This window comes from Wyeomyia smithii, chromosome 3, assembly GCF_029784165.1.
Source record: "Wyeomyia smithii strain HCP4-BCI-WySm-NY-G18 chromosome 3, ASM2978416v1, whole genome shotgun sequence".
NCBI classification, from domain to species: Eukaryota; Metazoa; Arthropoda; class Insecta; order Diptera; family Culicidae; genus Wyeomyia; species Wyeomyia smithii.
The window spans coordinates 243877399-243903123 of NC_073696.1; the positions used below are offsets into that span (position 1 = coordinate 243877399).

At 37.6% G+C, this 25725-nt stretch overlaps 1 protein-coding gene across 12 annotated transcripts in view; it reads right to left on the reverse strand.

Moving 5' to 3' along the window:
* Window positions 1–25725, reverse strand: part of LOC129726475 (protein ultraspiracle) — a 93130-nt gene that overhangs the window by 1892 nt on the left and 65513 nt on the right. For 11 of the 12 annotated variants that reach the window (XM_055683221.1, XM_055683220.1, XM_055683218.1 and 8 more), the window contains 3 exons: window positions 1870–2248; window positions 920–1121; window positions 708–857 (listed from right to left, as the gene is read on the reverse strand). In XM_055683221.1, coding sequence (XP_055539196.1) covers window positions 708–857; window positions 920–1121; window positions 1870–2248 — 731 coding nt within the window. Of the gene's footprint in view, window positions 1–707; window positions 858–919; window positions 1122–1869; window positions 2249–14618; window positions 14919–25725 lie in introns of those variants that run through there. The other variant, XM_055683222.1, reaches the window with a different exon arrangement.

Below are 25725 nucleotides of genomic sequence, written 5' to 3' on the forward strand. Positions count from 1 at the left end.
CCGTTTTAGCAACTTGCATATATAAAAGCTTTGGAAATATGCTGTCGGTTCGAAAAAGTCAGCTAATTCTGGGATTTTATTCCGATCTATTTATACATTGAATAAATATAAATATCTAAGCTTAGCGTTAGGAATAGATGTTTTTTTAAGGATGATTAGGTAGACGTTTTTTTAAGGATGATTAGGTAGACGCTTATTATAGAACTTATGAATAGGTAAAGACATATCGAGAACGTTGAACGTCGTTCAAGTTTTCGTTATATTAACAATTTAACGATAAGATTTTAATCAGATCCATGAAAGCGTTACTGATTGTATAAATATTCCGAATTCATGGCTAGGCAAAGTTAAGGTCGACAGTTGCAACATTCGATTTCTCTGAGCAACACTAAACAGATTAAATAAAGTCGTATAATCATTTTACAATTAACGAGCTGAGATCTTATTCAGCACGATTAGCTTCAGAGATGCACTAAGATTGAAGTTGCGTTTATCTCAAATGATTCAGTTTATTAAAAATGTTGCTCGTGCTTTTGCAGCCGTCGAGTGTTCGGAGATTGGAAACTACGTACCTTACAATTCATGATTCTTAAGAGTATGTTTCCACTCAGACTCAAATAAGCCACTGCAGCAGTCTAATGATGTTTTATTCATGTTCGCGAAAATTTATTCCACCCCATCCGGCGCTGACGCAAATTATCACTTACCTTGAATTCTGGCGGTATCATCGAATTGGACCCGACCCGCAGGTATGGAATCGCGTTGTCACCACTCTTCTGTTCGCTCAGTAACTCAGCCTCGTGGATTCGTTCGATCGTAACGTCACGCACCGAACTGGTCGAGTTGATTTCTTCGTTCTAAAACAACAAGCAAACAATTAGTTGTACGGAGATACCCAGTAGGAAAAAGTCAATTATACCTTTATGGAAAACTTGGAACTTCGCTGCCGCTCCTCCTGGACGGCTTCCCGTTTCATACCGCAGGCCAGGCACTTCTGGTAGCGACAGTACTGGCAGCGGTTTCTTTGGCGTTTGTCTATCGTGCAGTTCTTGTCCTCCCGGCAGGCATAGGAAAGATCTTTCCGCACCGTCCGTTTGAAAAATCCTTTGCATCCTTCACAGCTGCAGGGGGCAGAGAGAAGTGGAAGAAACGGATCAAGTCGCCGTTTAAATAATGCAGGAAAACGATCGAATGGGTGCAGCAGAAGACTCACACTGCCGTTGCAGCGACAAGGCGAGAAATATGCTAATGAATGATGATTAATTTCTATAAATTTTCAATGCAAATCGTGCATAATTCACCTAGCGCAACGATTAAGTGGAATGATTTTAAATGTCAAGCTGGGCCATGCTGAGTGTGGTAATTAATGACGGCTAGCTCATTGCGCTTTGTGATAGTTTCGAGATAGGCGTCCAATAATGATAAAACTTTATGAGCCATTCAGAAATTCTTCGCTCGTCAAAGAGTAAAGTTCAGCACGGAAACACGACAAACTGTTTTCCACGTTGCTGTACTAGCGTCACCTTAAATTATTTACAGAGTAAATTTTGCAGTAAACGAAAAATTTCGTTCGAGCTAAATAAAAAGCCACAGCCATTAAATTAATCGATAAATGCTTCACACGAGTTCTAGACCGGGCGCTGATCATCGTAAGTCAGTTCAAATCAATCCAGCATCAGGCTAAAGCGTGAAGATCAAATGTCGAGGTCAGTGGAATAATTTTAACGTTTTCTTCCCTGGAAGCCTGCGGTGTTACCGCATGACATCTCGCTATCGTCAACCGAAACCACACGTCGCCGAAAGGGGTCGGCCCGGCAAAATCACAGTTTGCATCTAATTATATAGCTTCGGCCAGCGAGCAAAACTAACCTATAAACTCCGTAATGCTTTCCGCTGGCCCGGTCGCCGCAAATCGAACACAGATGCTTGGAGCCACTGAGCGGATGATTTGGTGGATAGTGCTGTGTGGATCCACCGCCACCTCCGCCGCCATTTCCCCCACCGCCGGAGTTCTGCTGCTGCGCTTGACTGTTGAGACTGTTCTGACTGTTGATATTTTGCTGATGCTGGGGCGTCAGGACCGCTGCGACCTGCTGGTTGAATGCACCGGGACTCGCTGGGCCGCAATTGTTGCCGGGCGAGAACGGTCCCACGCTTCCGTTCAGCAGCGAGATGTCCGGCTTGAGATCCGGTTTCATGTCCTGCGGAGAGAGCGGTCCCATGTGGCCAACGAGGGCTGCATCGAATCCTGCATAGAAAAAAAAGAAGAACTCAGTGAATAATTAGGTTGTGACATGTTAGGGGCTATTATGTGGAAGCTACATATATTTTTTGTTCGAACTTTTGCTTCACTCAAGGATTACCCAATCTAAAAGAAACAAAATATTTGAGTGAGTTATCTAATCATTTGATAAAAATTGGAACATCTTTGGCATTCCCAAAAAAATCAAATCTCTGCATTCTAACTTAAAAAACGACCGTGCGTCTGCTTTTACCTTGAATTCAATGGAGGGACTTTATTCATAACACTGGTAAACAGGTTTCGCCCTGGAACTCAAACTAAAAAAATTAAAGTTAATGGGTTTTCAAGCATGCCTCTAATAATTTTGGTGCCCCTAGAACAAACAACCTTTCAGAGACTTAAATGTGTTTTCTCGTTAACATAACGTTGAAACGACGAACCCGGCGAGCATTTACTATGCGACACTCTGACGCACTTTTTGCATACACTAGGGGCTCCAAAACTCACATAAATAGTTTAAAAGCTATAATCTTTCTAGGGCAACTACCGTGACGTCGGGTTATTCAGCGCAGCACATTTTTTTGTGCAGTCATCTTGAAACAACTGTTTTCCAAGAGCAAATTTTACTAAAACATACCTAATTTTTGTACTAGCAAAGCAGGCTATGCTATGCACGTGGTAAAGCACACAAATAAATTGTATTTTAGTCAAATTTACTGTTGAAAAACAGTTTTTAAGATGAGTGCGCGGAAAAATTTTCTGCGCGGAGTTACCTGCAGTCACGGTACATTGAGCTTTAGGGCCGCATATTTTTTCTCTTCTGTCGATCAGTGTAATGGTTAAATTATTGAACATGTTCGATTCGTAATTCACTTTGTCCCTACAAATTAAAAAACTGATATAAACGAGAAAAACAGAAATTGAAAATTAATTATAACTTGTATTATTATTGTTTTTTATTTCAAAGACTAGAACAAGTCTCAATGATAACTATTAATCCGTGCTAGCAATTGAATCAATTTAGACACGAGAATGAAGTTTGAAAAGTTAATCTAGGTAATTGTTATTTTTAAACGTTGTGATGATTTTTATTCTGATGCGATTTTTTGGGATGTGATTCTGCCAGAATACTTTATTTTGGTGACAGCGGCGGGATTAGCTCGTTCAGAAGAACATCGGAGTACTATTTAGTACTTGTGAACTTGTGAACTGTGTACAAGAATCACATATTTATTCTATTGTTCAGAAAATTCAAATTGTACATAGGTGGTATTTCTACTAAGCAATTTTGCAACACCTGAGGAAGCGTTCCAAAAGAGTCCGCTCCCTGGTGCAACTCTAGTAACGCTAAACAGACTCAACAATCGCTTGCTTGATGGGAATCGAATTTAATCCCCCAATTCTGTAGTACTAACTGGAGTGTCGCTGAGTCGGTGGCCTTTTATTAGATAAGTACCACATCATAAATATCCTTTCTAATATCCCCAACCTACGGTTAAGATATGCGTAGCTAGCAATATATCTGTCAGGCCTACTTCAGCTTAGAGCAAATGCTACTCCCTAACATTGTTCCTCAAACAATCTGCAAAGCAAGTTTTCAGTGTGTTTTCAATGTTTACAAAATTTGTTCGTACCGTTCTTCTCTTATTATTTCATAATTTCGTTTCATTTTTTTTCGTATTATCTTTTCGTCTGAGTTTACACTTTGAGAATTTAATTCAGTTTCTGCGTATTTGCATGTTCTCTGCAATTTCTAGCTTATCATTTTCTCAACATTATTTAATTTTATTAAATTTAATTCTCTATATTAAGCAATTTTGACCAAAACTTATCATTACGTGAAAACTTCACCATATTTTAAATTTTGTTATATTTTTTTTGGTTTTTTATTTTATATATTTTTCTGCAAGTTTTGGACTATACTTCGATTTATTTACATGTTTGTTTCTGTTTCCGTCGCACGTTATTTTTTCGTAAAAGTCAGACATGCCATAATTCATATTTTTCTTTTTTTTCTAATTGATTTATTATGCATTTGATGTTCACCTGTCTGCCATTTTTTTTTTTCAGACCTAAATATTTTTTTATTATTTAGATTTTTTATACAGAAGCTTGGATGTAAGTTTAAAAAACAACGCATTTGTTTCACAAAATTCAGCAATTTACACAATTTCAACATTTTCTAAAGTGGAACATTCTTTCATGTTATGGTAAAATTCTAGAGAAATTCGTCTTAATCTTATTTCTCGTCAACAGCATAAGTCGACGAAAGCGAAAATCCTTACACCAGAACTCAAACTGACAAAAAGAAAGATTATAGCTTTAAAATCGTTTCTGTAAATCGTTTCTGATGGGTTCGTCGTTTTTCCGTATGTCTATGGCGAGATTTCTTTGAAGCTTCTTTCATTTTATTCCAGTATAAGCTCAAGGGTAAAACATGTGTTAAGCAGTGCATTGTGTTTTATTTTACTGATTTCGTACTCTAAATTGATAAATAACGCCCTCAATTTGATTTTAGTGATACACTTTACTTGAAAAAGTTTTTATGTATTTTTTGCGCTTCTTTTATAATTGACGATTTAGTGATTATTTCACCTTAAAGTAATATGAAGAATTCAATTTTTAGGACAGTGTCTTTGAAAAAGTTGTAACGGATACTTTTGCTAACAACCTTGTCGAAGATGTCTAATTTAAATCTTTTAAATTCAAAAAGATATAAATTAGAATTCACTCCACTTCTTTCCATTGTTTTCTATATACTTTACATATTTCACAAAGTTGGTAGCCATATAGAAATATACATTTTTGCTGAACATTATTATTTTTTGCGTGTCTTCTCACACTAATGAGTAATTTCTAGTTCTAATTGACTCTTGGAAAACCGACGATCACATTGCTCCCACAGACCATTATCATAAAAAATGCACCAATAGGTCTGAGTACCCCATTCGATTTGTTATCTCGTACAAAATCATTGTTCAAAATTTCGGAATCATCGTACGGTACATTTTTGAGTAATGGCTTTTTGAAAGTTGTGGAGTACAAAAAGTTGTAGAGCATGTTTTTCAGCCACCATTTCATGGAATAACTTCCAAAATGTCTTCTATACTTCTCAAGTATTTTATTTCATGATGCTAACAATCGGTAGCACCATATATTTCACAATTAAACAGCAAATGGTAATTTAGAGAGTATCCCGGTCAGTCAAAAATATCAGGATTATAACAAATCTTGATATTTTGTTACTTTTTGTGTCAACTTGTGTTCTGAGCTTAGTCTCGTTAATAGTTTTTCCTATCAAAATTACTTACTGATTATTACGAATTATAGCGAGTTTTGTAAGGTTTTTGGCAGAAAAAGATCAGAATTAATTAGAATGTACTATATTTTGTCAATTGAATAACAAATTTTGTTAAAAATATGCTTTAAAAACACATTTTTGAACATTGAAGTGTATGATAACAGAATTTGATATAATTCTGTACTTTTTATCAATCTGGCATATCAAGAATATTACAGGCTTTGTTATTTCTATCAAGTTCAGATATATTTGTGTTTGTAATAATCGTTTGATCGGGATTAACGAGTAAGTAACCTAAATCAATTACTATCATGTAGCAAAACGGAATTAGAAGACAGCGGTTTGGCCGCTCACATCACTCATTCTCAGTACGTGTTGCGTTATAGTGGAGATATGAGTGCGTGAGAATATTGAAGAGAGAGAATAGGAGAGAACTACGTAAAAGGAGTGTGTGAAAGAGAAGTGTTTTCTTGCTATTTATAGCGATACCGCTTACCGTGCAACGCGCGTGGTTTTTGAATAAACTATTGCGTAGTTCAGTAAATGGTCAACTTGAAATATTCAGTTTGTTGTTTATCGCATGAGCAGGGTGCCAATCGGAATCGACTTTTCGAATTTCGTTTAGCGGTAGGTATCAAAAGTTTTGTCTACCCGAAAATAAGTCCCTACAAAAATTCCAACTCAATCGTGCGACATGAAGGCCCAGAAGAAAATTTCATTCCCACAGGCAGACTGACATTTGAAGCAGCCTTCTGTTGCGTAGTCTAAAAAAGGATGTTGTTTCTTCGCCGGGTTAAACTGCTGGTACTAGACACCTTGTTTCCCGTGGGAGAAACAACGACGTCCGCATTGCGAAATAAGCAAGCGACAAAAAGAGTAGCGATAAAATTTTCTTTCTTGGTAACGAAGCCAAGATTAAAAACCTGAATTAATCCACCTAGCGGTCAGACCCAGCCTTTCTCAAACTTTTTTTTGTAAAAATAGATTTACATGAACGCTTCAATCCAATAAATGTATATTCACTCTTTAGGTTCTAAAATATTGATGTTGTAATCTATACATCTAAAAATGTAGTCCGGTCTGTCTGTCTGTTTGATCCATATAGGCTCAAAAACTACTGAACCGATCGACGTGAAAATTTGTATGCAGGGGTTTTTGGTACCGATAAAGGTTCCTTTGATAGTTTGAGACCCCTCCCTCTTCTGGAAAGGAGGGGTCCAATACAAACGAAACATACATTTCTGCACAACTCAACAACAAACCAAGCAAATGAAACCGAATTTGGTATGTGGATGTTTTAAAGGATAATAAATATGTCCATAGTGGTTCGACGACCCTCCCTCTTATGAAAGCACATCTTTCTGCACAAATTTTCAACTAAATGGAACCTTATTTGGCAGGTGAATGTTTTTAGTGGTAACAAAAAGGTTCCATAATCGACCTTAGGCAACATTTTGGATTGTAAGATGGCAACTTCCGGCTTCTGTAAAACAGCCCAAAATGGACGATTTCCACCCAATATAATAATATCCGGATAGAGAAAGATACACAGGAGCTAAATTCGACCACAGATACCATTTTGAATTCTAAGATGGCGACTTCCGGTTTCGGAAAAACAGCGGCAAACGACCAAACCCAATATGGGACCAAACCCAATATGGGTATTTTCGGAATCGTAATAATGTACTGGAGCCACAAATCGACTTCAGACACCATTATGAATTGTAGGATGGCAACTTGTGGTTTATGGAAAACAGCCAACTATGGCCGATTTCCGTCTAACATGAGTATCTCCGGATCTAGAATTATACGCAGCAGCTGAAATCGACCACAGACCCCATTTTGGATTCTAGGTTGGCGACTCCCGGTTCCTGGAAAACAGCGGAAAATTATCGAATTACACGAATTTCTTCAACCAGAATGACGCTCAGCGACCAGAAATTATTTTAAATGCCATTTTGAAATCCAAGGCACCATTTTGAATCGCTAAATTGCAACTTCTAGGAAACAGTCGAAAATGACCGAATAATACTCAATATGGATATTTCCGTAATCGAGATGATGCATAGAAACCAAACATTGACCCTAGACACCATTTTGAATTTAAAGACGACCACTTTTACTTTCTGGAAAACAACCAAAATAACTAAATACCTCCCAATGTGAGTATTTCCGGTGTCAGATACGTACCAGAAAATCTGCTGAAAATTGCCGAATACCACCCAACATAATTATATTCAGAATTAAAGCGATGTACAGAAGCCAAAAGTCGAGGTTAGTGTCATTTCGATAAAACCAATCATTTCAAACGATTTGTCTTTTGACTTTGATCATATCCAATGGCCGATTCGTCGTGCATTTGCAGACTTTAAATACATCGCAAGGAATCAATGAATTTGGAACGTTTAAATAGTACGATACCACATTAGAATTATGCTGAGGCCACATATATCGATCAAAGCAGGTATAGTTTTAAATAGTCTTGGAATTTATTTTCTTTCCATAACTTTTGAGCCACAAATCAAATTGTTATAAAATTTGTTATTTGTAAGTTTGAGAGATGACTCGTTCGTATGACACTAGTTAAGTTCAAAAGTCATGTGATCTTTGAGATAATAGACTTTCGTTGTTTTATTAACAATTTAATACATAACGCTTGCTTAAGTTTGATTATCATGAAATGAAATGAGAACGTATAGGGCAGCCAAATTGTGAAAGCACGTGTTCAATCATGATGCATCAGTTAACCCTTAAATAGCCCGCTCATCTGATAATAATATTGATCAAATCGGTTGTGTAGTTTCTGAGATAATGAAGTTCCATGATTTTCACATTTCGGTACATTACAGACGAAGTTACAGTTCGATTACAGTAAAATTCAATAGGGTGTTATGCGGCAGCCAGACTTTTCATTTGACCCTTATTTTGTGGAAATCGGATCAGCCATCTCTGAGAAAAGTGAGTGAGTCCAAGTAGTCTCCGGAATATGTTCCTTTTCATAGCTGGATTTCACATTTTTGAACATTACAGGCAAAGTGATAGTCCGATTGCAAAACAAATCAATAGGGTCTTAAAGGGCAACTAGACCTTCCATTTGACACCGATTTTATGAAAATCGGTCCAGCCATCTCTGAGAAACATGAGTGAGATTAAACAGTCTTCAGAACACGTTTCTTTTCATAACTTCTGAACCACATGTCCAATCTTTATAAAATTCAAAAGTTGAAGGTATTTCAGGTAGCCCGTTTATTTGAAACCAATTTTGTTCAAATCCGTTTGTGTAGTTTTTGAGATAATGATGTTTCATGACTTTTACATTTTGATACATAACCTCTAAACTAAAAATCCGATTACAATGAAATTTAATAGAATCTTATGGGACAACGAGACCTTTCATTTGCAATTAATTTCATGAAAATCGGTACAGCCATCTCTGAGAAAAGTGAGTGAGAATAAAAATCTGCACATACACACACACATACAAACAGAAAATGCTCAGCTCGTCGAGCTGAGTCAAGTGATATATGCCATTCGGCCCTTTGGAGCACTTTTATACTTTCGGTTTTGCAAGTGATTGCTATACCTTTCAAGGAGAAAGGCAAAAAGCTAGAGAATGATAGGAAGAAAAGCTGAAAATAGCATTGTTATTGACTTAAACCTAATGAGTAGAATTTGTTTTATGGAATCAATCTAGCAACCGACTTGATTCCGGGCGATCGTTATTTTCTCCGCACGTACGAGAACTTATGTATGAAAAGTCTCTGGAGAAAATCTTGAAGATTTCATTCCGACTTTCGGAATTCGGGATTCAACGGCGTCAGAGTTTCACTTTTTGAACGATGAAGAGGAGGCACGCAATTTCCGATATCGATTTTATTTATGCCAAATTACTTGGAAATGCAGGAATCGTCGAGACTTTGTGCAGTCTCTAGAAATTTTCTTTGAAGAATCGACTTATTAGAAATTATTAGAAACTTTTCAAATTGAAAGATTCTCCCAGGAATTTTTTTTAAGTTTTTTTTTTTTGAGACAACACCAGACCTCAAAGTTGTGTGCATTTCTGAGACACTTGGTTTGAAAAAACCATTTTTGGCAATTTCTTATCGACAATTTCTGTGTATTTTTTCATAGATCAAAAAAGTGAAACTTTGTCGCTTTGAGGCTCCACAACCCGAAGTGCGATTTACCTGAAATTTAGCATGACGACTTTTTTCGAGAAGACGCAGCTTTTGAACCATACTTTCAACCGGAATCCGAAGGTTAAATTTTTCCAATCCATTTTATTGACATCCTAATAAACAGTAATACACTCTTATGCCTAAAAAAATTGATTTCCTCACTGCTACAGCATTTAATATAGGTAATATTAGTGAATCTTAAAACTATCAGGTGCACAACCAAGTTCTCGAAATTTTGCAATAGAGGACACCGTCAGTGCCTGGTCGATTTTGACATATCTTAAAAATGGTTCACTATAGAAAGCGGATCAGAGCGGATCAGAGTAAGATGAACTATTTCATTTAAACAGCTCTTTCCGTTCTACATATTTTTTTCGATTAGTGTTAGCAGAAGTGGAACGAAAAGAGCGAAAGTACTGGTTCACTGATCTTCTGAATCTATATAGATGCAGGCAACCCACTCGCACGTTGATCAGAAGAGTCAGTTCATTGAAAGAATCGCTTGATCGCTCTCAAAAGAACTGGTTTTTCCAATAAACTGGCCCTTTTGATTAGCTTGCAGGCAATCCGCTCGGCGTTAGCCAGCCCGTGTGCCTGTGTGTGAGCTGTGGCAAGCTAATTTTTGCATGCTCTCGCGAATGGTAGGTGGATTATTCATGGCAAAGCAGACTGCCGGTGGCGGCTGGTTGCTGGGAGTTCTATTGCAGTTTTGCGCTCGGTATAAGGGGTGAAGAGCTTTCACATGGTTCTTGCTTGCGGTGCCTGATTATCAAAATTAACCATCATCTTTTTGCTTGAAATAAGTGGGTGAGTTAGTCTGAGTTTTTAAAAAAGAGCGGTATATTACTCACTCACTTTGAAGAACCAGCTCTTTAGATCACTTCGTGAGCGGATTGCCCACCTCTAGTGAAGAACCAACCACCTCTATCGAGTAACCCAAGCGATTGCATGCTTTGGGAATGATTTACAAACAAGACTTGGGTTCCTTGGGATTCATCATTTCGTCAGTGAACAACTGCTTCAGCGGCAAAAAAGAATGTTTTTCTTCAGCGCATCATGATGAGTCATGAAAAATGTATTCTTTAGATTAACCCAAAGAGTAATGTCATGAGGACTGCCCGATTGAATATTCAGTTTGCGAAGGTTATGCTGTGTATTATAAGCTTTTGAAACCGATCGCAATCATCACTGGGGAACGGTATCGACTTCAGTTGATGCGATCAAGCCGAGCACTGCGCGAAAAATGACCACAATATGAGCAGATGCAAGAAAAGGTGATTCTACTGCATGACAACGCTTCGTCACATGATGCCAAAGTCGTTAAACCTCAAATAGAAACGCTCAAATGGGAAGTCCTACTTCATCCGCCGTTTATCATAACGGTATTCGAGCTCTGCCAGGAATATGGGACAAAGTTTGAAAGATTTATAGAAAACTGTTCTGATTTGAAAGGTAAACTTTTAATAACTTTAAAAAGTAAACTTGTAATACCATCACCCCTTCTATAACATTGACTAAAAATTACACAACAGGTACGCTAGTGAATTCCCCGCTGCCATTCAGTGCAATCCGTATAATAGTTTCCTGTTAGCTACAGCTGAGCCAAATTTACAAATTCTCTCACCGAGCAAAACCGACCGCAAGAACCAGCCTCCGGCGATCGCTGCTGTTGTGTCATGCTGGAAGTGGCCAATTGAATACAAATAAATTTAATTAAATCGCATATACGATTAGTGTCATTATCCGCTGCTGATTCAATTTTGCCAATATAATTGTTTTGTTTCCAGCTCCAACAGTCGCCGGTCGGTCGGTCGGTCGTACGGCCTGCCTGCCGGTCACCAGTTCACTGCCATGTGTTGATTGCTACAGTGGGTGGGCCTATTCTCGGTCAAAGCACGGCACCTCGCGTGTAGATTAAACCGTTCGCCACTACGTAGGGTACTGTAGCTTCGCCCCGTACTGCGACGTTCGTTTATCGTGATATTTCGCTTTTATCGTGATATTTCATCTCAGCGGGTTTGGTAGTGAAACTTCGCCGCCTCTATCGGAAGTAAATTTGCATTACAAATGAGACATCAATAAATTATTTTTGATCTAGGGAGAAACAAAAGAAAACAACCCGAAAGAAATCCTCTTAATCCAACTTCACACGCGATGACAGAATCTCGTAATACTGGCGGATGAAAGGCTTAATTCCATAGCGAGCGGTAGCTGACGTGTTAGGGTGACGTCTGCTAATGATAGAGTCTGTCAGTTCGTAGATGCCAAGGCGCCCGTCGGATGGCAGCAGAGAGCACAACCCACGGATATATAGTTCAAGGTAGCGCCGAAATTCATAGAGCCTATTTAAATTGCAAATCTGTGGCGGAGCCGCATGTTCAGAATTGTAAAATTGGATAAATTGTTTACGCATCGCATTCGCCAAACCGGCATGTTTGAATTTCAATTATATATTCGGTAACGTAGCTTTAAAAGGTGGGTTTTCGGCGAGCTTTCAAGGTCGACGGTAGTGATCGAGAAATTAAGTTCGTTTTCACTTTGGTCCGTTTCGATGCCATTCAGAAGCGCTATTTTTGTGGATGATCCGATAACATAGTCCTTTAATGGGTGTCAAATTTCAAATTATTTTCTCATACTGGGGAAACTGGACATAAAAAGCGACACACAACGCTGATGTCATACGAGCATTTTGAGCAACCCATCATAATTTGAAAAATAGTGGATGCATTTCGCATTCAAACATAACAAAATAATTAAGACTAAAGCCGTTGCAGAGTGCAATCGCCTCCGGACACACTGTCAGGTTTCAGTGATTTCACGTAATCACAATAGACGAAGGAGCTCTAATTTCCAGCAACTGGAAACGCCATATCACACAATGTAATCCAATGTACAAAGCCAAGCAAACAACATTCCATTGGTGAAAAGAAGAGGCACAGAAAGAAAAAATATATATAAATGAAAGACCTTCACGAGCTGGCAAACATCTTCCACAACAAAATAGCATTGTTTGTGCAAAGGAGGGCTGCATCCAGCGCAATGGATAAAAAGTGAAAACTGCAGTCAGAAAAGAAAAAAACATAATCAGACTGTTTGCGCGAGTGGCAGCTACGGATACCTACACCGTTGTATCGATGCAGAAAATATAAACATGTGCAGTATCGTTGGTTGGTAAGTAGCTATCCTACAACCGCCGGCAGCAGCAAGTGAATCAGAACTTCAGATCGTATAACGGGCATATTGCTGTTGCTGAAGGTGATGGCAATTGAAAAATCCTTGATATTGGTCATGGCTATGGGAGTGGTAGAGCAGCGGAGGGCAGCAAGTACCACCCACTCTCGGTGTATGTGCTTTTACAGGAAGAATAGTGTTGTCTTGCCCTAGGCTGAACAACACCGCACCCGGTACGTGCATGTAGTGCTCCGGAGCGACGACGCTGCTGGTGTGCCGATGCCGACAGTGATGTGATTCGAAATGCTAAGGTTAACCATATGATTGGTCCTGCCTTGCGCTGCGGATTATTTTCCAAACATAACTCCACTTTAAGATGATCGTCAGGCGTCACTGTATATGCGCATTGCAAGCGTTGAAAGCAGATCGAAAGAGAAAAGCCGAATGCACGGAATGACGTGTCAACGCGAGCAAACATGCGGCAGATTAATTGCGGCACAGTGCACGCGTCATTGCTTATTATCTTTATGCGTCATGCTGCATTGCGGCTAGGTTTAGGAAGAGATGCCGGCTTGCAGAACATGGTAAAGGTAGTAACCAAATAACTTACACGAACGTTTGCGTTTTCACTTGTATGGAGTTTTCTGCACAACCATAAAGTCATTGTACCGAGAGTAGCTTGACGATGATTGTGCAGAAAAATTAGTCGAAATAAATAAACACACGAAGGCTTTAAATTTTAAATTTTAGTGCAACGTAAGAACTCGCGAATAAATTTTAAACGGGACACAAACACTTATGGTTCTTACAATGTAAATTTTTTTTTTTACCTTTTTACCGACCGGTTTCGGGTAAGCTGTTACCCATCTACGGGGCGATGTCCAACTCAATTTATTTACACAATGGCTTGTCTCATAATGGCTTGGGATATCACCATGAGTAACGTGAGATCGCACCCTGAGTAACAATCCATAATTAATTGTACTTTTTCTTCACTGATTATTATAGTTTAACAAAATTGCTAATAACACTCGGAATACTACCACGAAAAAAAAAACACTGCATGAGACGTTCGATACCCTAGTATATTTGACCGTAGGAATCTTCGTCAGAATAAAGTTCTGATACTAGACAACTTGTTACCCGTGGGAGAAACAACGACGCATGGCAGCGATGAACAGGCAACAAAAAAGACTAGCAATAAAGTTTTCGCTTTCTTGGTAACTATAATAGGTGACAAAAACTGACAAATGTTTGTTCGTAAATGTCCGGTTTCATAATATAGAAAAAAGTTTTTCTGTTTGTCTCTGTTTGCGTATTTGAAATGTGCATTAGTTTTTTTTTTGTTATACAATGCCTTTTCGATTTTATCGCAGTCAAAAAAGCATATTCCGGTGAATCTAGCGACATTGTAGATTCGACGAAACAATGGAGGTTAGTATTTTTTCTTGAATAGCATAAAAATCTAACGAAAAATACTGTTTTTTATCATTTCACCGAGTCTAAGTTTCGCTTGATTCAAGGGAGGATGTTTTTTTACCGTGATAAAATCGAAACAGCGCTCTAGTTGTATTGAATTCAAAATCATGATCATAAGAATATGTTACTCTATCAGCTAATCACGACCTGACCGAGTGAGAAAGTCGCAATCAAGTTAAATTTGTTGAATCAAAAATAGATTGGTTCACGTGATAGAATTCCATTCACATCGCATTATTTTGCTTACCATGCCTGTTGAACCGTGGTGTTTTTTTATTCACTCGGAAAATTCCAGCACATTTTTAATTAAATGACAAAATGTTGTGCAATCAAGTCATTCTCGTAAGGCGTCTCATTCATAGCGTAGCAAAAAAATAAGACAATTCAGCAAAAATTAGTATACTGCCAGTGGTGTACCAATTGAGTAGCGTCATAATAATGGATACGGTTTACGTTGTCATCAAAATTCCACCATTGCTTCACCTTTTCTGCAAAACGACACTTTCCGTGACCTAGAATCCACAGCTAATCCTGAGGGGTGAAAAAATTTCAAACCACTAAAATAGATTCAAACGACGCTTTTGACAAACCCCAACTATTATGCCATTCCCGGCGCTGTAATCGTAAAATCTGCAACGCAATACTCATCCGTGCTGGGAGGAAAAAGGTGGGGCAAATCAGCCACCCACAAACTTCAAAACCATCTTCTTACATGTAAATGCAAATGGTACACCAACCAGTTGCGTCAATTCTACCGCTCTGCTACCATATTGTTTGCGCTTGGTATATAAAGCATGCATGAATAGGTGGAGGCCACAGGAGTCCTTGGGAAAATTGGCGTGCAGGCGCTGCTCAATCGAGAAAAAATTGACTAAGGTCATGAAGGTTACGCGGGATCGATAAAAGAGTACTATATACAGCAACACCACCACGACATGCAGACCGAACCGTCGCTCTCTGTGTATTTGTGCGCTTCGGTTTGCATCCTTGTGGCTGTAAGATTTTCACATGCGAAAGTGGTGCGGCAGCCGAAGAAAGTTCTTTCTCCGTCCGGTTTGTTTCTCGCGCCTGCTCGATTCTCCGCGGGGTTATGTATAAGCTGTAGGTATGTCAGTTTCGTTCGCCAAACGAACGCACATTTGACATACTGAAAAAGCTGGAAACGGGGAGAATGAGGATGATGTTGCTGCTGCTGTTGCTGTTAGGTGCACGCAAAATCCTTCGTTGAGTGTGCAGTTAACATTATTTGGTTGGCCAAATTACTGTTGTGATGGCATTATCATCGTGAGTTTTATTTTGCCAGATGAACGTGCATCTAACCTAAATAATTAGTATACTCCAGTTTTGTTACATATGTTATGTAAAGTGTTTTGTTTTTCATTCACTTCTATGTTCTAAAAAATTAACATTTATAAATAAACAAACTTTTCTCGATAAACCAAATCCCTAAAATAAACAATAAAACAAACCAGATAATCAACTGTATTGTAATTCATATTCATCATGATAACAATGAAAATGATGTTCAGCTGTCCCATTTTTTTGTCCAAGAATGTCAAATTTACGAAAAAACAGCAGTTCAATTTATTAATATATTTCTTTCTTTTTGAGTGCTTTGAGTACAAAACCTATTGCAATTTCGCAGTGATGATGATTATTTTCGGTATTGAGCCTAATCTTGATATATTTAGTGGCCTTGAAAATTAAAAATGTTTCTGCAGCCGAAACGGTTCGAATGATTGGCATAGTGTCTTCGACAAACTTGAAGATAAAAATTTTGTCCTTCGAGATAAATATGCCCCCTGAAAAAAAATTTTTTTTTTCAAAATATATTTTTTCACTAGATTTCACCATGATAGATCGGTTGCATTGTTTAGGTAATCTTTTGTAGTTTAAAAAATAGATTTTTTTAAAAAGAGCTTTTTCAGATAATTTATTTTAAATTTTTCTTTTAACTTTTTTCCAAAAAATAAATTTTTTGTATATTTTTTTTTTTTTTTTTTTTGAAAGACAACTTTACTATCTACAATTTCGCCGAAGACGTCACACCGATCAAACAAACCGTTTTGGCCCTAAAAATATCTGTAGTACCTTTCCAAAACAGCATTTTCTTAATAGCTTCTCGAAAATGAGTCGTGTTCCAAAAAATTAAACCAATAGCACAAAATGGCATATTTGCCTATAAAAACGACTATGCAAAATTTCAGCCAAATCAAAAATGGTCGATTAAATTGGTTGCCCGTTTTTTGTGGAATTACTCATTTGTGATTTCCAGCAACTTTTAAGTTTCTGAGTTTCGATACATTGAATAAAATCCAATGTAAAAAACATACACCCTTCCAGAAAATTTCGCAAAAGGTTCCGAAGTTGGGAGAGACAATCAAAAGGGAATACAGCTCCTAACATATCTCCAACACAAAAGACTCCAGAATCCACTCTAAAATTACCTCTAACCAAACAAAATTGGAGACTAAACAGAAAATTATCAAATTCAAGCAAAACAAAAAATCTGAAAAGATACACCTTCCTAAGGGGCCATCCACATACCACTTGGACAGATTTTTAACGATTATGACCCCCCCCCTGGACAAATGCCCATATAAATTTTTTTTTTTTTTTGTAAGGACCGTGGACATTCCACAACCCCCCCCCTCCTCCCTTAAGGTATGTGGATAGCCCCTAATATAGATGATATAGATGTAAACCGCTCAAAGGAACCAAATCAAGAGGCCAAAACCAAAAAACATTCAAAAGTTAGCTCGATGATAATATGACTGCATGCTCCGTATAATTGTTTTTTACAAATTAAAAAAGATTAAAAAAAACAAAGACACCAAATTAACCTCAAAATGCATAAAAATGCTTTAAGAAAGAAACTGACCGACAACATTTTAAACAGAAAGTAGAAAAAATATAATTTCAACAGCTCAACAAGTTCTCGAATTCGAAAAGTAAAGCATAAATTTACCTTACGTCAGAAAAAAGCCGAAAGCTTCTATCAAATACTATACTACCTTGTACACTGCCCTAGGGGTTGTATGACATGGTGACGTAGGATAAATATAAATATTGATTTTAACTCTCGTTTAACATATTTCATTATGCCGGTTATACACCGTGTATCTCACACAGGGATAAGGGCTCCACTTGCTATCGTGTTAAGAAAAAGAATGAAGTTGATTTTTCTACACGCAGTCTTTTGTATCGAATTGAGCATAGATTTTTGCATTGAAGACGTGACCACGCAGTTTCGAGAAAGAGAAACGAAACAAAACACCTTTGATACTACTGAGTGATTTTCATAAGCACCAAAGAAAGTTTGTGCTTTCCCGATGCGAAAATTACTCTGGTTCTTAGATAAACTATTTTGCGTTATTATTATTTGACCGATAACGGTGTTCGAGTGGGCACAAAGGCACAATTGAACCGGAAAATCACTCAATTTAGCAGTGAAATTTCTTGAAATGGGGGTTATATCTTGCGATGAATTGTTGATAGGCAACACTACCAGTTATCTTTGATGCCCAAGTCGTTACTGTAAAAATGATTATTGAGAAATACATGAAAATTTCACACTAGTAGTAGTTGTGAAAATTCTCATCACTCTTATCTTGAAGCATTTATAGTTCTAAAAAGAACGCTTCCATAATCTTTAGCTATAAATGTGTGCTACAAATGCTAATTGAGTATTTTGCTTGGCCGCGCATAATAAAATTTGCTCTCTCGTATGTACTCGTATTCAGCTCTCGCTTCCTAATGTCGCGTACCTCTAACAACTATACTCCACTCGCTAATGTGTGACAAACTAGAATGAGGCTGAATTTTCTACACGCAGTCTTTTGTAAAGAGTTGAGCGTAGGTTTTTGCCATGAAGGCGTGGCCACGCAGTCTTGAGAAAGAGAAACGAAAAAAAAAACTTTGTTGAGTCAAATTATGTAGGCAGTGGAATTTTTCCGTCCATGTTATTGTTATCCGTGCTCGGGAAGCAAGACAATAGCGAGGAAAATGTATGGGAAAACTTGACCTCAGAACTTTCTACCTTTTTTCACCATTAAGCAGTAAAGCAACAATGTTTAACATTATATATGAAATCTGACGAACATTTGCCAGTTTCATTTTCAGTTTTACAAAATGTAATCTCGTATAGAAAACAAAGACGTAGTCCTACGTCAAAATTTTATTTCATTTTAATTGAACCTAAAAAGTACAAAATACAAAAGTTTATGCTGAACAAACATATCTAAAATGCAGAATCGAAATCGAAAGTTTATTTAACTTCAATTTGAATAACGTTCGCGCCTCGCGGCAGCGAGGATAAAAAATTTGCTTTTAGTTTTTAAGATACTTTAGAGAGTAAGTCACCAGGTATAATTGGCTCCGTGAACATTAAATTGTATTTGTGCCATGTCAAATAAATGATATGTGAAGAAAAAAGAGCATTTGAAGAAAGCCCGATTCCGGACGGCTGACGACCCTGAGTGAAAAGAAACTCCAAAAGATACTGAAGGGGAAGACCGAAGGAAAAATGGCTACATCGTTGCGTGCACTTGGTCGGGAGGTCGGTGCAACCGGCCAAATAGTGAAAAAGCACCTGGAGTCCGGGAGCGGCAGTCTCGTCCACTGGTCTCTGGCTGCAATCAATGAAATACCTGGGTAGAGGCTGATTAAGATGGTCAAGTCAAGTTTCCCGGCGAATCGCGACGTGGCGGTGGTGATGGACGACGAGACCTATTTTACCCTGGATGGTAACGACTGGCAGGGAACATCGTATTTTACTTGCCCCAGGAAGGAAATGAACTCCGAGATAAAGTTCAATTTACCCACCAAGTTCCCAAAGGAGTTGCTACTGTGGCTACTGTGGATGTCAAAGCTGCTCTTTTTTCGCTCCGGACTGGCCGTGAACGGGAAAATTTGTAGTACGAAGTGCCTGCCAGAAGTTGCGTCGTTCACAAGAAATACCGTAAGGGTGAAGAAGTGGTGTTCTGGATAGATCTGGTGTCGGCTCACTACTCGGAGCGATCGTTGGAGGAGATGGAGCGGCTAAATGTCGATGTGGTACCCAAGTTAGCGAACCCGCCCAACGTCCCCAAGTTGCGGCTCATCGAGGATTTCTGGGCAAACCTAAAGCGTAACGGGCCATCCACATACCACGTGAACAGCTTTGGGGGGGGGGGGGGTTTGGCTAATATCCACGGTCCATACAATTTTTTTAGAATTTATATGGACAGTTGTCCATGGAGGGGGAAAATCGTTAAAAATCTGTCCACGTGGTATGTGGATGGCCCCTAAGATCTATTCCAACAATTTTGTAGCGAAAATTAAGAAGGAATGATGAATAAAACGAAGAAAGAACTCAAAAACATGCATATTTTCGTCCGCCATGGTTAATGTTCCGGTTAACTGCCGGAAGGCCGCACGCAAGAGCGTAGAATTTTTCGAGCAAGCTAACATAATTACCTTCCATGTAAAATTTATCAAACTCAATTATCTGTCTTAGTTATTTTTTAACCACCATCCGAAAAATGTCCATATTTTTAACGCATACGTTACGTTGAGGGGGAAAAACAAAAAATCTTAAAACGCATTCAAAAGTACAATTAGTCGAAAATAAAAACAAATTTTGAATTTTCCTCGAACCAATTCGAATCTTTTATAAATAAAAAAAAATAAATTTAGTCCGGAAAATGAAAACTACTCCTAAAGTAAAAAACAGTTTGGAGCCAAAAACGAAAACAATAACAAAATAATTAAGTTTACCTGTAATTCAAAAATAGAAGTCGATTGTCCGTTTTTATACATACATACACGCATTTTGACTTCTAACTCAAAAAAAAAATGCAATTACACCGAATTCAGTTGGAAGCCTTTACGAGAATATAAGTTGATATCAAGTTCAATTGAAAATGACCAAAAAACAGAACAAACAAAACTGTCATCATTCAGTCTAAAAGTACTGCTAAAAGAAAAAATAAACCAAAGTAGAAATAGACTACCGAAAGGTTCAAAAACAGAAGTAACCGAACAAAGCGATAAAAATTGTTCTATAGTGGGCAAAAGTAAATTAATGATTGATTTTTAATAATCCTTAAAAAATTCTCAAAAAGGGAATCCCTTTTTGATAAAAGAAAGTGAAATTTGAGAATTTTGAAGAAAGGGGCAGATAGAGATATGAGTGCGGCAGAACATAGAAGAGAGATAACAGGAAAGACGTAAAACGTAAAAGATAAACTGTTTTCTTGCTATCATTAGCGATGCCTCGCTTACCGTGAAACGCACGTGCTTTTTAAATAAACCGTTGCATAGTTTAGTAAATGGTTAATTCGAGAACAACACTCGAACTGTTGTTTATCACAAAACATAAACAGTAACGGTGCCAATAGAAATCGACTTTTTAAATTTCCTTTAGCGGTAGGGCTCAGAAGTTTTGTATTTTCGAAAATAGTCCCCACGCAAAATTTCAGCATGAACGTGCAGCAGCCCAGAACCAGGTATTGTCAGAAAATTGCATTCTCACAGACAGACAGACATTCGATGCAACTTTCCCGTTAATAAGTCTGGAATGCTTATTACGGGCGTCACTTCACGGTGAAATCAGAGTGAAGTGAATACAACCCTATTACGTGACTCACATAAATGAGAAACACGTCGCAAAGTGGCATCTGCCATGAAACTTGGGTTATTATGAGTGTCATACCACTGAAGTGAAAACGGAAAACGAAACCAAAAGGGACGTTTCGCGTGAAATTCTTTCAAAGTGAAATTCACGAAGATAGGAAAAGTTAAAAAAGAGGTTGATTTGTGATCTAATGATAATACAGGTAATATTGACGATGACGATGCCAATGAAAATCGATTTTTCGAATTTCTAAAAAAGTCCCAATGCAAAATTTCAGCTCAATCCAACTAAAGTAAGTAATAGCTCAAAGGGGTCAAAGTTTCACTTTTTCGACTGATTACGAAAAGCACACGTAATTAATATTTCAAGCAATTGTCTATACCGGTTTTTTATGCCAAATATCTTAGAAAAGCATAAAACGTCGAAATCTAGTGACTTTCGGATAATTTCAAGCTGGGAAACTTAAGTGGAGTGACTCCCGTAATAAGTACCAGTATATTTTCACAAAATTCTTTCACCGGAACAAAGTGCTGATACTAGACACCTTGTTGCCTGTGGGAAGAACAACAACTTCCGCACGACTGCGAAACAAGTAGACAGCAACAAAAAAAAGAAGCGATAAAGTTTTCTTTTCTTGATGACCATAGGAGACAGGGACAAAACCAATAATTAAAAAGCTAGAAAAGGAAATAAAAAAATAAGGAAAAGACATTTTTTGAACTGACTCTCTTGGAGTTTTCGAACTGAAAAACTTTTCCTGAAAATTGTTTTTTTTCATTTTTTTTTCTCGAGACAACATCAAAACCCGAAATTTTATGCACTTTTAAGAGTTGAAAAATCGATTTCGACAGTTTTATGAACCACTGTCTGTGCATCTAGATATAATTGGCTCGGTAAAATATTATTTTGTATAGTGCCATGTTAAAAAAATGTTGTTGGACTTTTTTTAGAGCTGTTGAGCTCTACGAAACGCGAAGGTAAACTTTTTTTTCATACATTTCATACATTGACATCATCTTGAACAAGTCCTAGAAAGTCATTTTTTCTTAAAAAAAAACATTTCTTTTAAGATAACCAGATCTCAACGTTTCATGCATACACGATTTTTTTTGCATTTTCGATATCTAAAACTTCATTAACTACCTGTGCTTTTTTCATCGGCCAAAAAAGTAACACTTTGGCCGCTTTGAGGCCCGACTTTTCAAAGTTCGATTGAGCTGGGACTTTTTTCGAGAAGACGAATCTTTTAGCCCTATCGTTAAATAAAATTCGATGTTAATTTTTTTCCATGCATTCCACTGACACCCTAATAAACATTAACACAATTAAAACAAATTGGAAATCAAAAGCTCTGAGGGAGAAGGGTTGAATACCTTCCCTTGGCCATGTCACTGTAACATCTATATTAACAAGTCCACTGAATTTAGCTGAAGTGCTTCTAAAAACTAGAAAAACCAGAAGCAAAATTATGGAAAATGCACCCCGAAATAACTGAAAGCACTTGAAACATTTATATTCTTATATATTTTCTAACAGATTTCCATTTTCTTAGAAAAAATATTGTACTCACGTGGTCATGAGCGCCTCCCTCTTCATGTAGACGAGCGAGGATATTTGCGTTCCTTCTATTCCCTCAAGTCTGTAAGTTATGGCAATTCGAAGCAATTTTCGATCGAAATATGTTTTTGGGATTTTTTATTTGAATAAATTTCAGTGGCGAACCAGCCTACACTGTTTCCAAAGCTGCAAAAACGTGATCTAAATTATTTTGACCCTAAAACATTGATTTTAGAGCCGTAACGTCTTCAGCAAAGTTGTTCCATGAATTATTCTCCATGTTATAGAAGTTGCAATTCCATGATTAATTTACTTAACAGTAAGAAACGAGTTTTACTTTTCTCATTTTGGAATATAAAAATCCACTTTGTTCAGCAAAGTTGGAGTAAATTTTAAAAGAAACAACCTTATCGAAAACATCATACTTCTATCTATTTATTTAAATGGACTTTTGTGGAGTTCTCTATAGGTTGCTATTGAAATTTTTTTTTGCTATTTAACTTTTTATAGTGATTTTCTACAATTTTCAAATGTTCTACAAAATTATTTGCTACAAAGAAACAAACAATATCTCCGAAGAAAGTTTATTTTCATCTCACATATATTTTTGATTGTTGACGATTTATACTAGAATAATGCGCTTATGTACACTAATTACTCTTAATTTAAAAAGTAATGATTTTGGAGTAATAGCTTCAGAAAAGTTATTCTCATAATTATTCTCCATTTTGCAGAAGTTAGAATTTTGTGATTAATCTACCTAAAAGTGAGAAATTTTCTCATTTTTACATATAGTAATCCACTTTGCTTAGTAAAGTTTTAGCACATTTCGTGAGAAACAACTTTGTCGAAGACACTATACTTGTATCTGGTCATTTAAATGAACTATTGTGAAGGTTTCTCTAGAATGCCCCTTGAATTCATTTTTTAAATATAACTATTTATAGTGATTTTTTTAAGTTTTTAAATGTTCTACAATGTTGTTAACTACAATAAAACACACAAGTTCACCGAAGCAAGTTTATTTTTATCTCTCAAGTTGATTTAGTTTTTAATGATTTTTATAAAAATAATGCACTTATTTACTTACAAATATCTCTGCACATGAGACAGCGAGAGACAAATGCCTTTATCTGGACTGAATGACGATTTACTCATACTTAAATATAGAAAAGGTTTAGGCAGATATTTGCAGATTTTAAAGATATCGGTTAGTAAATTAGTGCATTGTTTCAATAAAAATCGTTAATAACCGATGAAATATGAGAGATGAAAATAAACTTTATTGGATGAAATTGTGTGTTTTGTGATAGTAAACAACAATGTAGAACATTGGAAAATTGTAGAAAATCACCACTAAATGTTATATTAAAAAAATTATTTTTAGTGCCCATCTGTAGAAACCTCGACAAAAGTCCATTTAAAAAGGCAGATGGAAGTATGATACCTTTGAAAAAGTTGTTGTATATAAAATGTGCAACAACTTTACCAAACAGAGTGAATTTTTGAATGCAAAAATTAAAAAGTTAAAATTCGCTTCTCACTGTTAGGTGGACTAATCACAAAATTGCAACTTCTATACAATGGAGAATAATTAATGGATTAACTTTCCTATGGCTCTATGGCTCTAAAATCTAGTTTTTTAGGTTAAATTAATTTCGATCACGTTTATGCAGGTTTGGAAACAGAGTGCAGCCTGTGGATAAAAACCACTTCGATAAAAAAAAATAAAGAAATAAATAAATAAATCAATGTAAACTTTGTCTAAACTCTGTGTCGAAACTCTGGGTTGGAACGGTGACTTCGATTCGACTAGCTCTGATTGATAAACACAAAGCATGTAAGTCTCAGTTTAGACAATTTACAGAAAGCAAGCAAAAATCACCAGCTGCCGCTTTTCCCCCTAGACATCAGGGCAGTTGAATCATACACAAACTCACGATAAAAACGTGAGTAGACAAACCAAAGCAGATGTTACATGCAATTGGCGTTCAATTCACACTTCTTTTTTTCTGTTGAAACCATCTTCCAGACGCACCATGGGTAGTGCAAAACAAAAATAATAAAGCAGGAAAATAAACTGCGCTTTGTACATGCTACTGCACCCGAGTAAATATAAATATTATACGTAACTTGTTGTACGTTCAATACAAGATACCAGCTGTCTAGTAACAACAACGGTGCATCGGATGCCCCAGGATCAGACAACCGTCTGCCGATATGCAGTAAAAGCCGAATTTGTTTCCTGCCCTGAGATCACACGTCTCCAGACGGTTCGCGCACTGCAGCCAGTGCAAGTAATCCTACTGCTGTACTCACGGCTATTACCTTCCGATTCGATCGGCAGACAAGCATCCCCGCCCCTTTCAGGTTTCCTCAAACTCGATCGCACCGAGCTCCAGACTACGTGGATCCGGATGATTGAACAGTTTGATAAAATATACTCCTGCAAGGATTTTTGGTTTCCCACCCTAGCCCCAAGCGAAATTATTGGCACTCACTTCAAAAGCCCCTGCTGAGAACTTTGCAGTTCCTCCCTCCCAATGCAGATGAGACAGTCAGACAGCGAGATAATCTAACGCGAAAGTTTCAAGGCCACAGCCTTTTCGACTAACAAAACAAAACATTACATTCACAATATGCTAATGGTCATCATGAGAGGATGCTAGCTCTAAGTGGCCGCCTGCTGCTGCATTTGCGGTTTGAAACTTTTGCAACAGTCCACTGCTTGCAGCTCTGCACCACTCAGTTCGTGTTTCTTCTCCCTTAGAATATGTGAAAGAAAAACTACACTTTGATGCAGTGTCTTTTTTTAGCGAATCTTCCATCTTCTCCTGTCCTCTCTGTCACAATAGAGGATAATTTTTGTTTATGAATATGCACCAAACGAGATCGGTTTCGTATTTCTACCCACGGTACAACTGCCGCCGCCGCCACCGCCGCCGACGTTTGATGAAACACGGCGGACACAGTTTTGAGAAATTCGCCACTCGGTACCTAGGTATCCTCTTACGTGTTGCACCGTCTCGTCGCGTTGCCGTTGCGTCGCCGCTGCGCTGGCTGGATGCAGCTCGGGCGTGTGAAATATGACTTCGGAAGGCGACGTCGTTTTTCGTTTCATCGCCGCTGCACACCGGGGAAGAATGAAAAGGGCATTGGCCACGAAGATGATATTCACAAC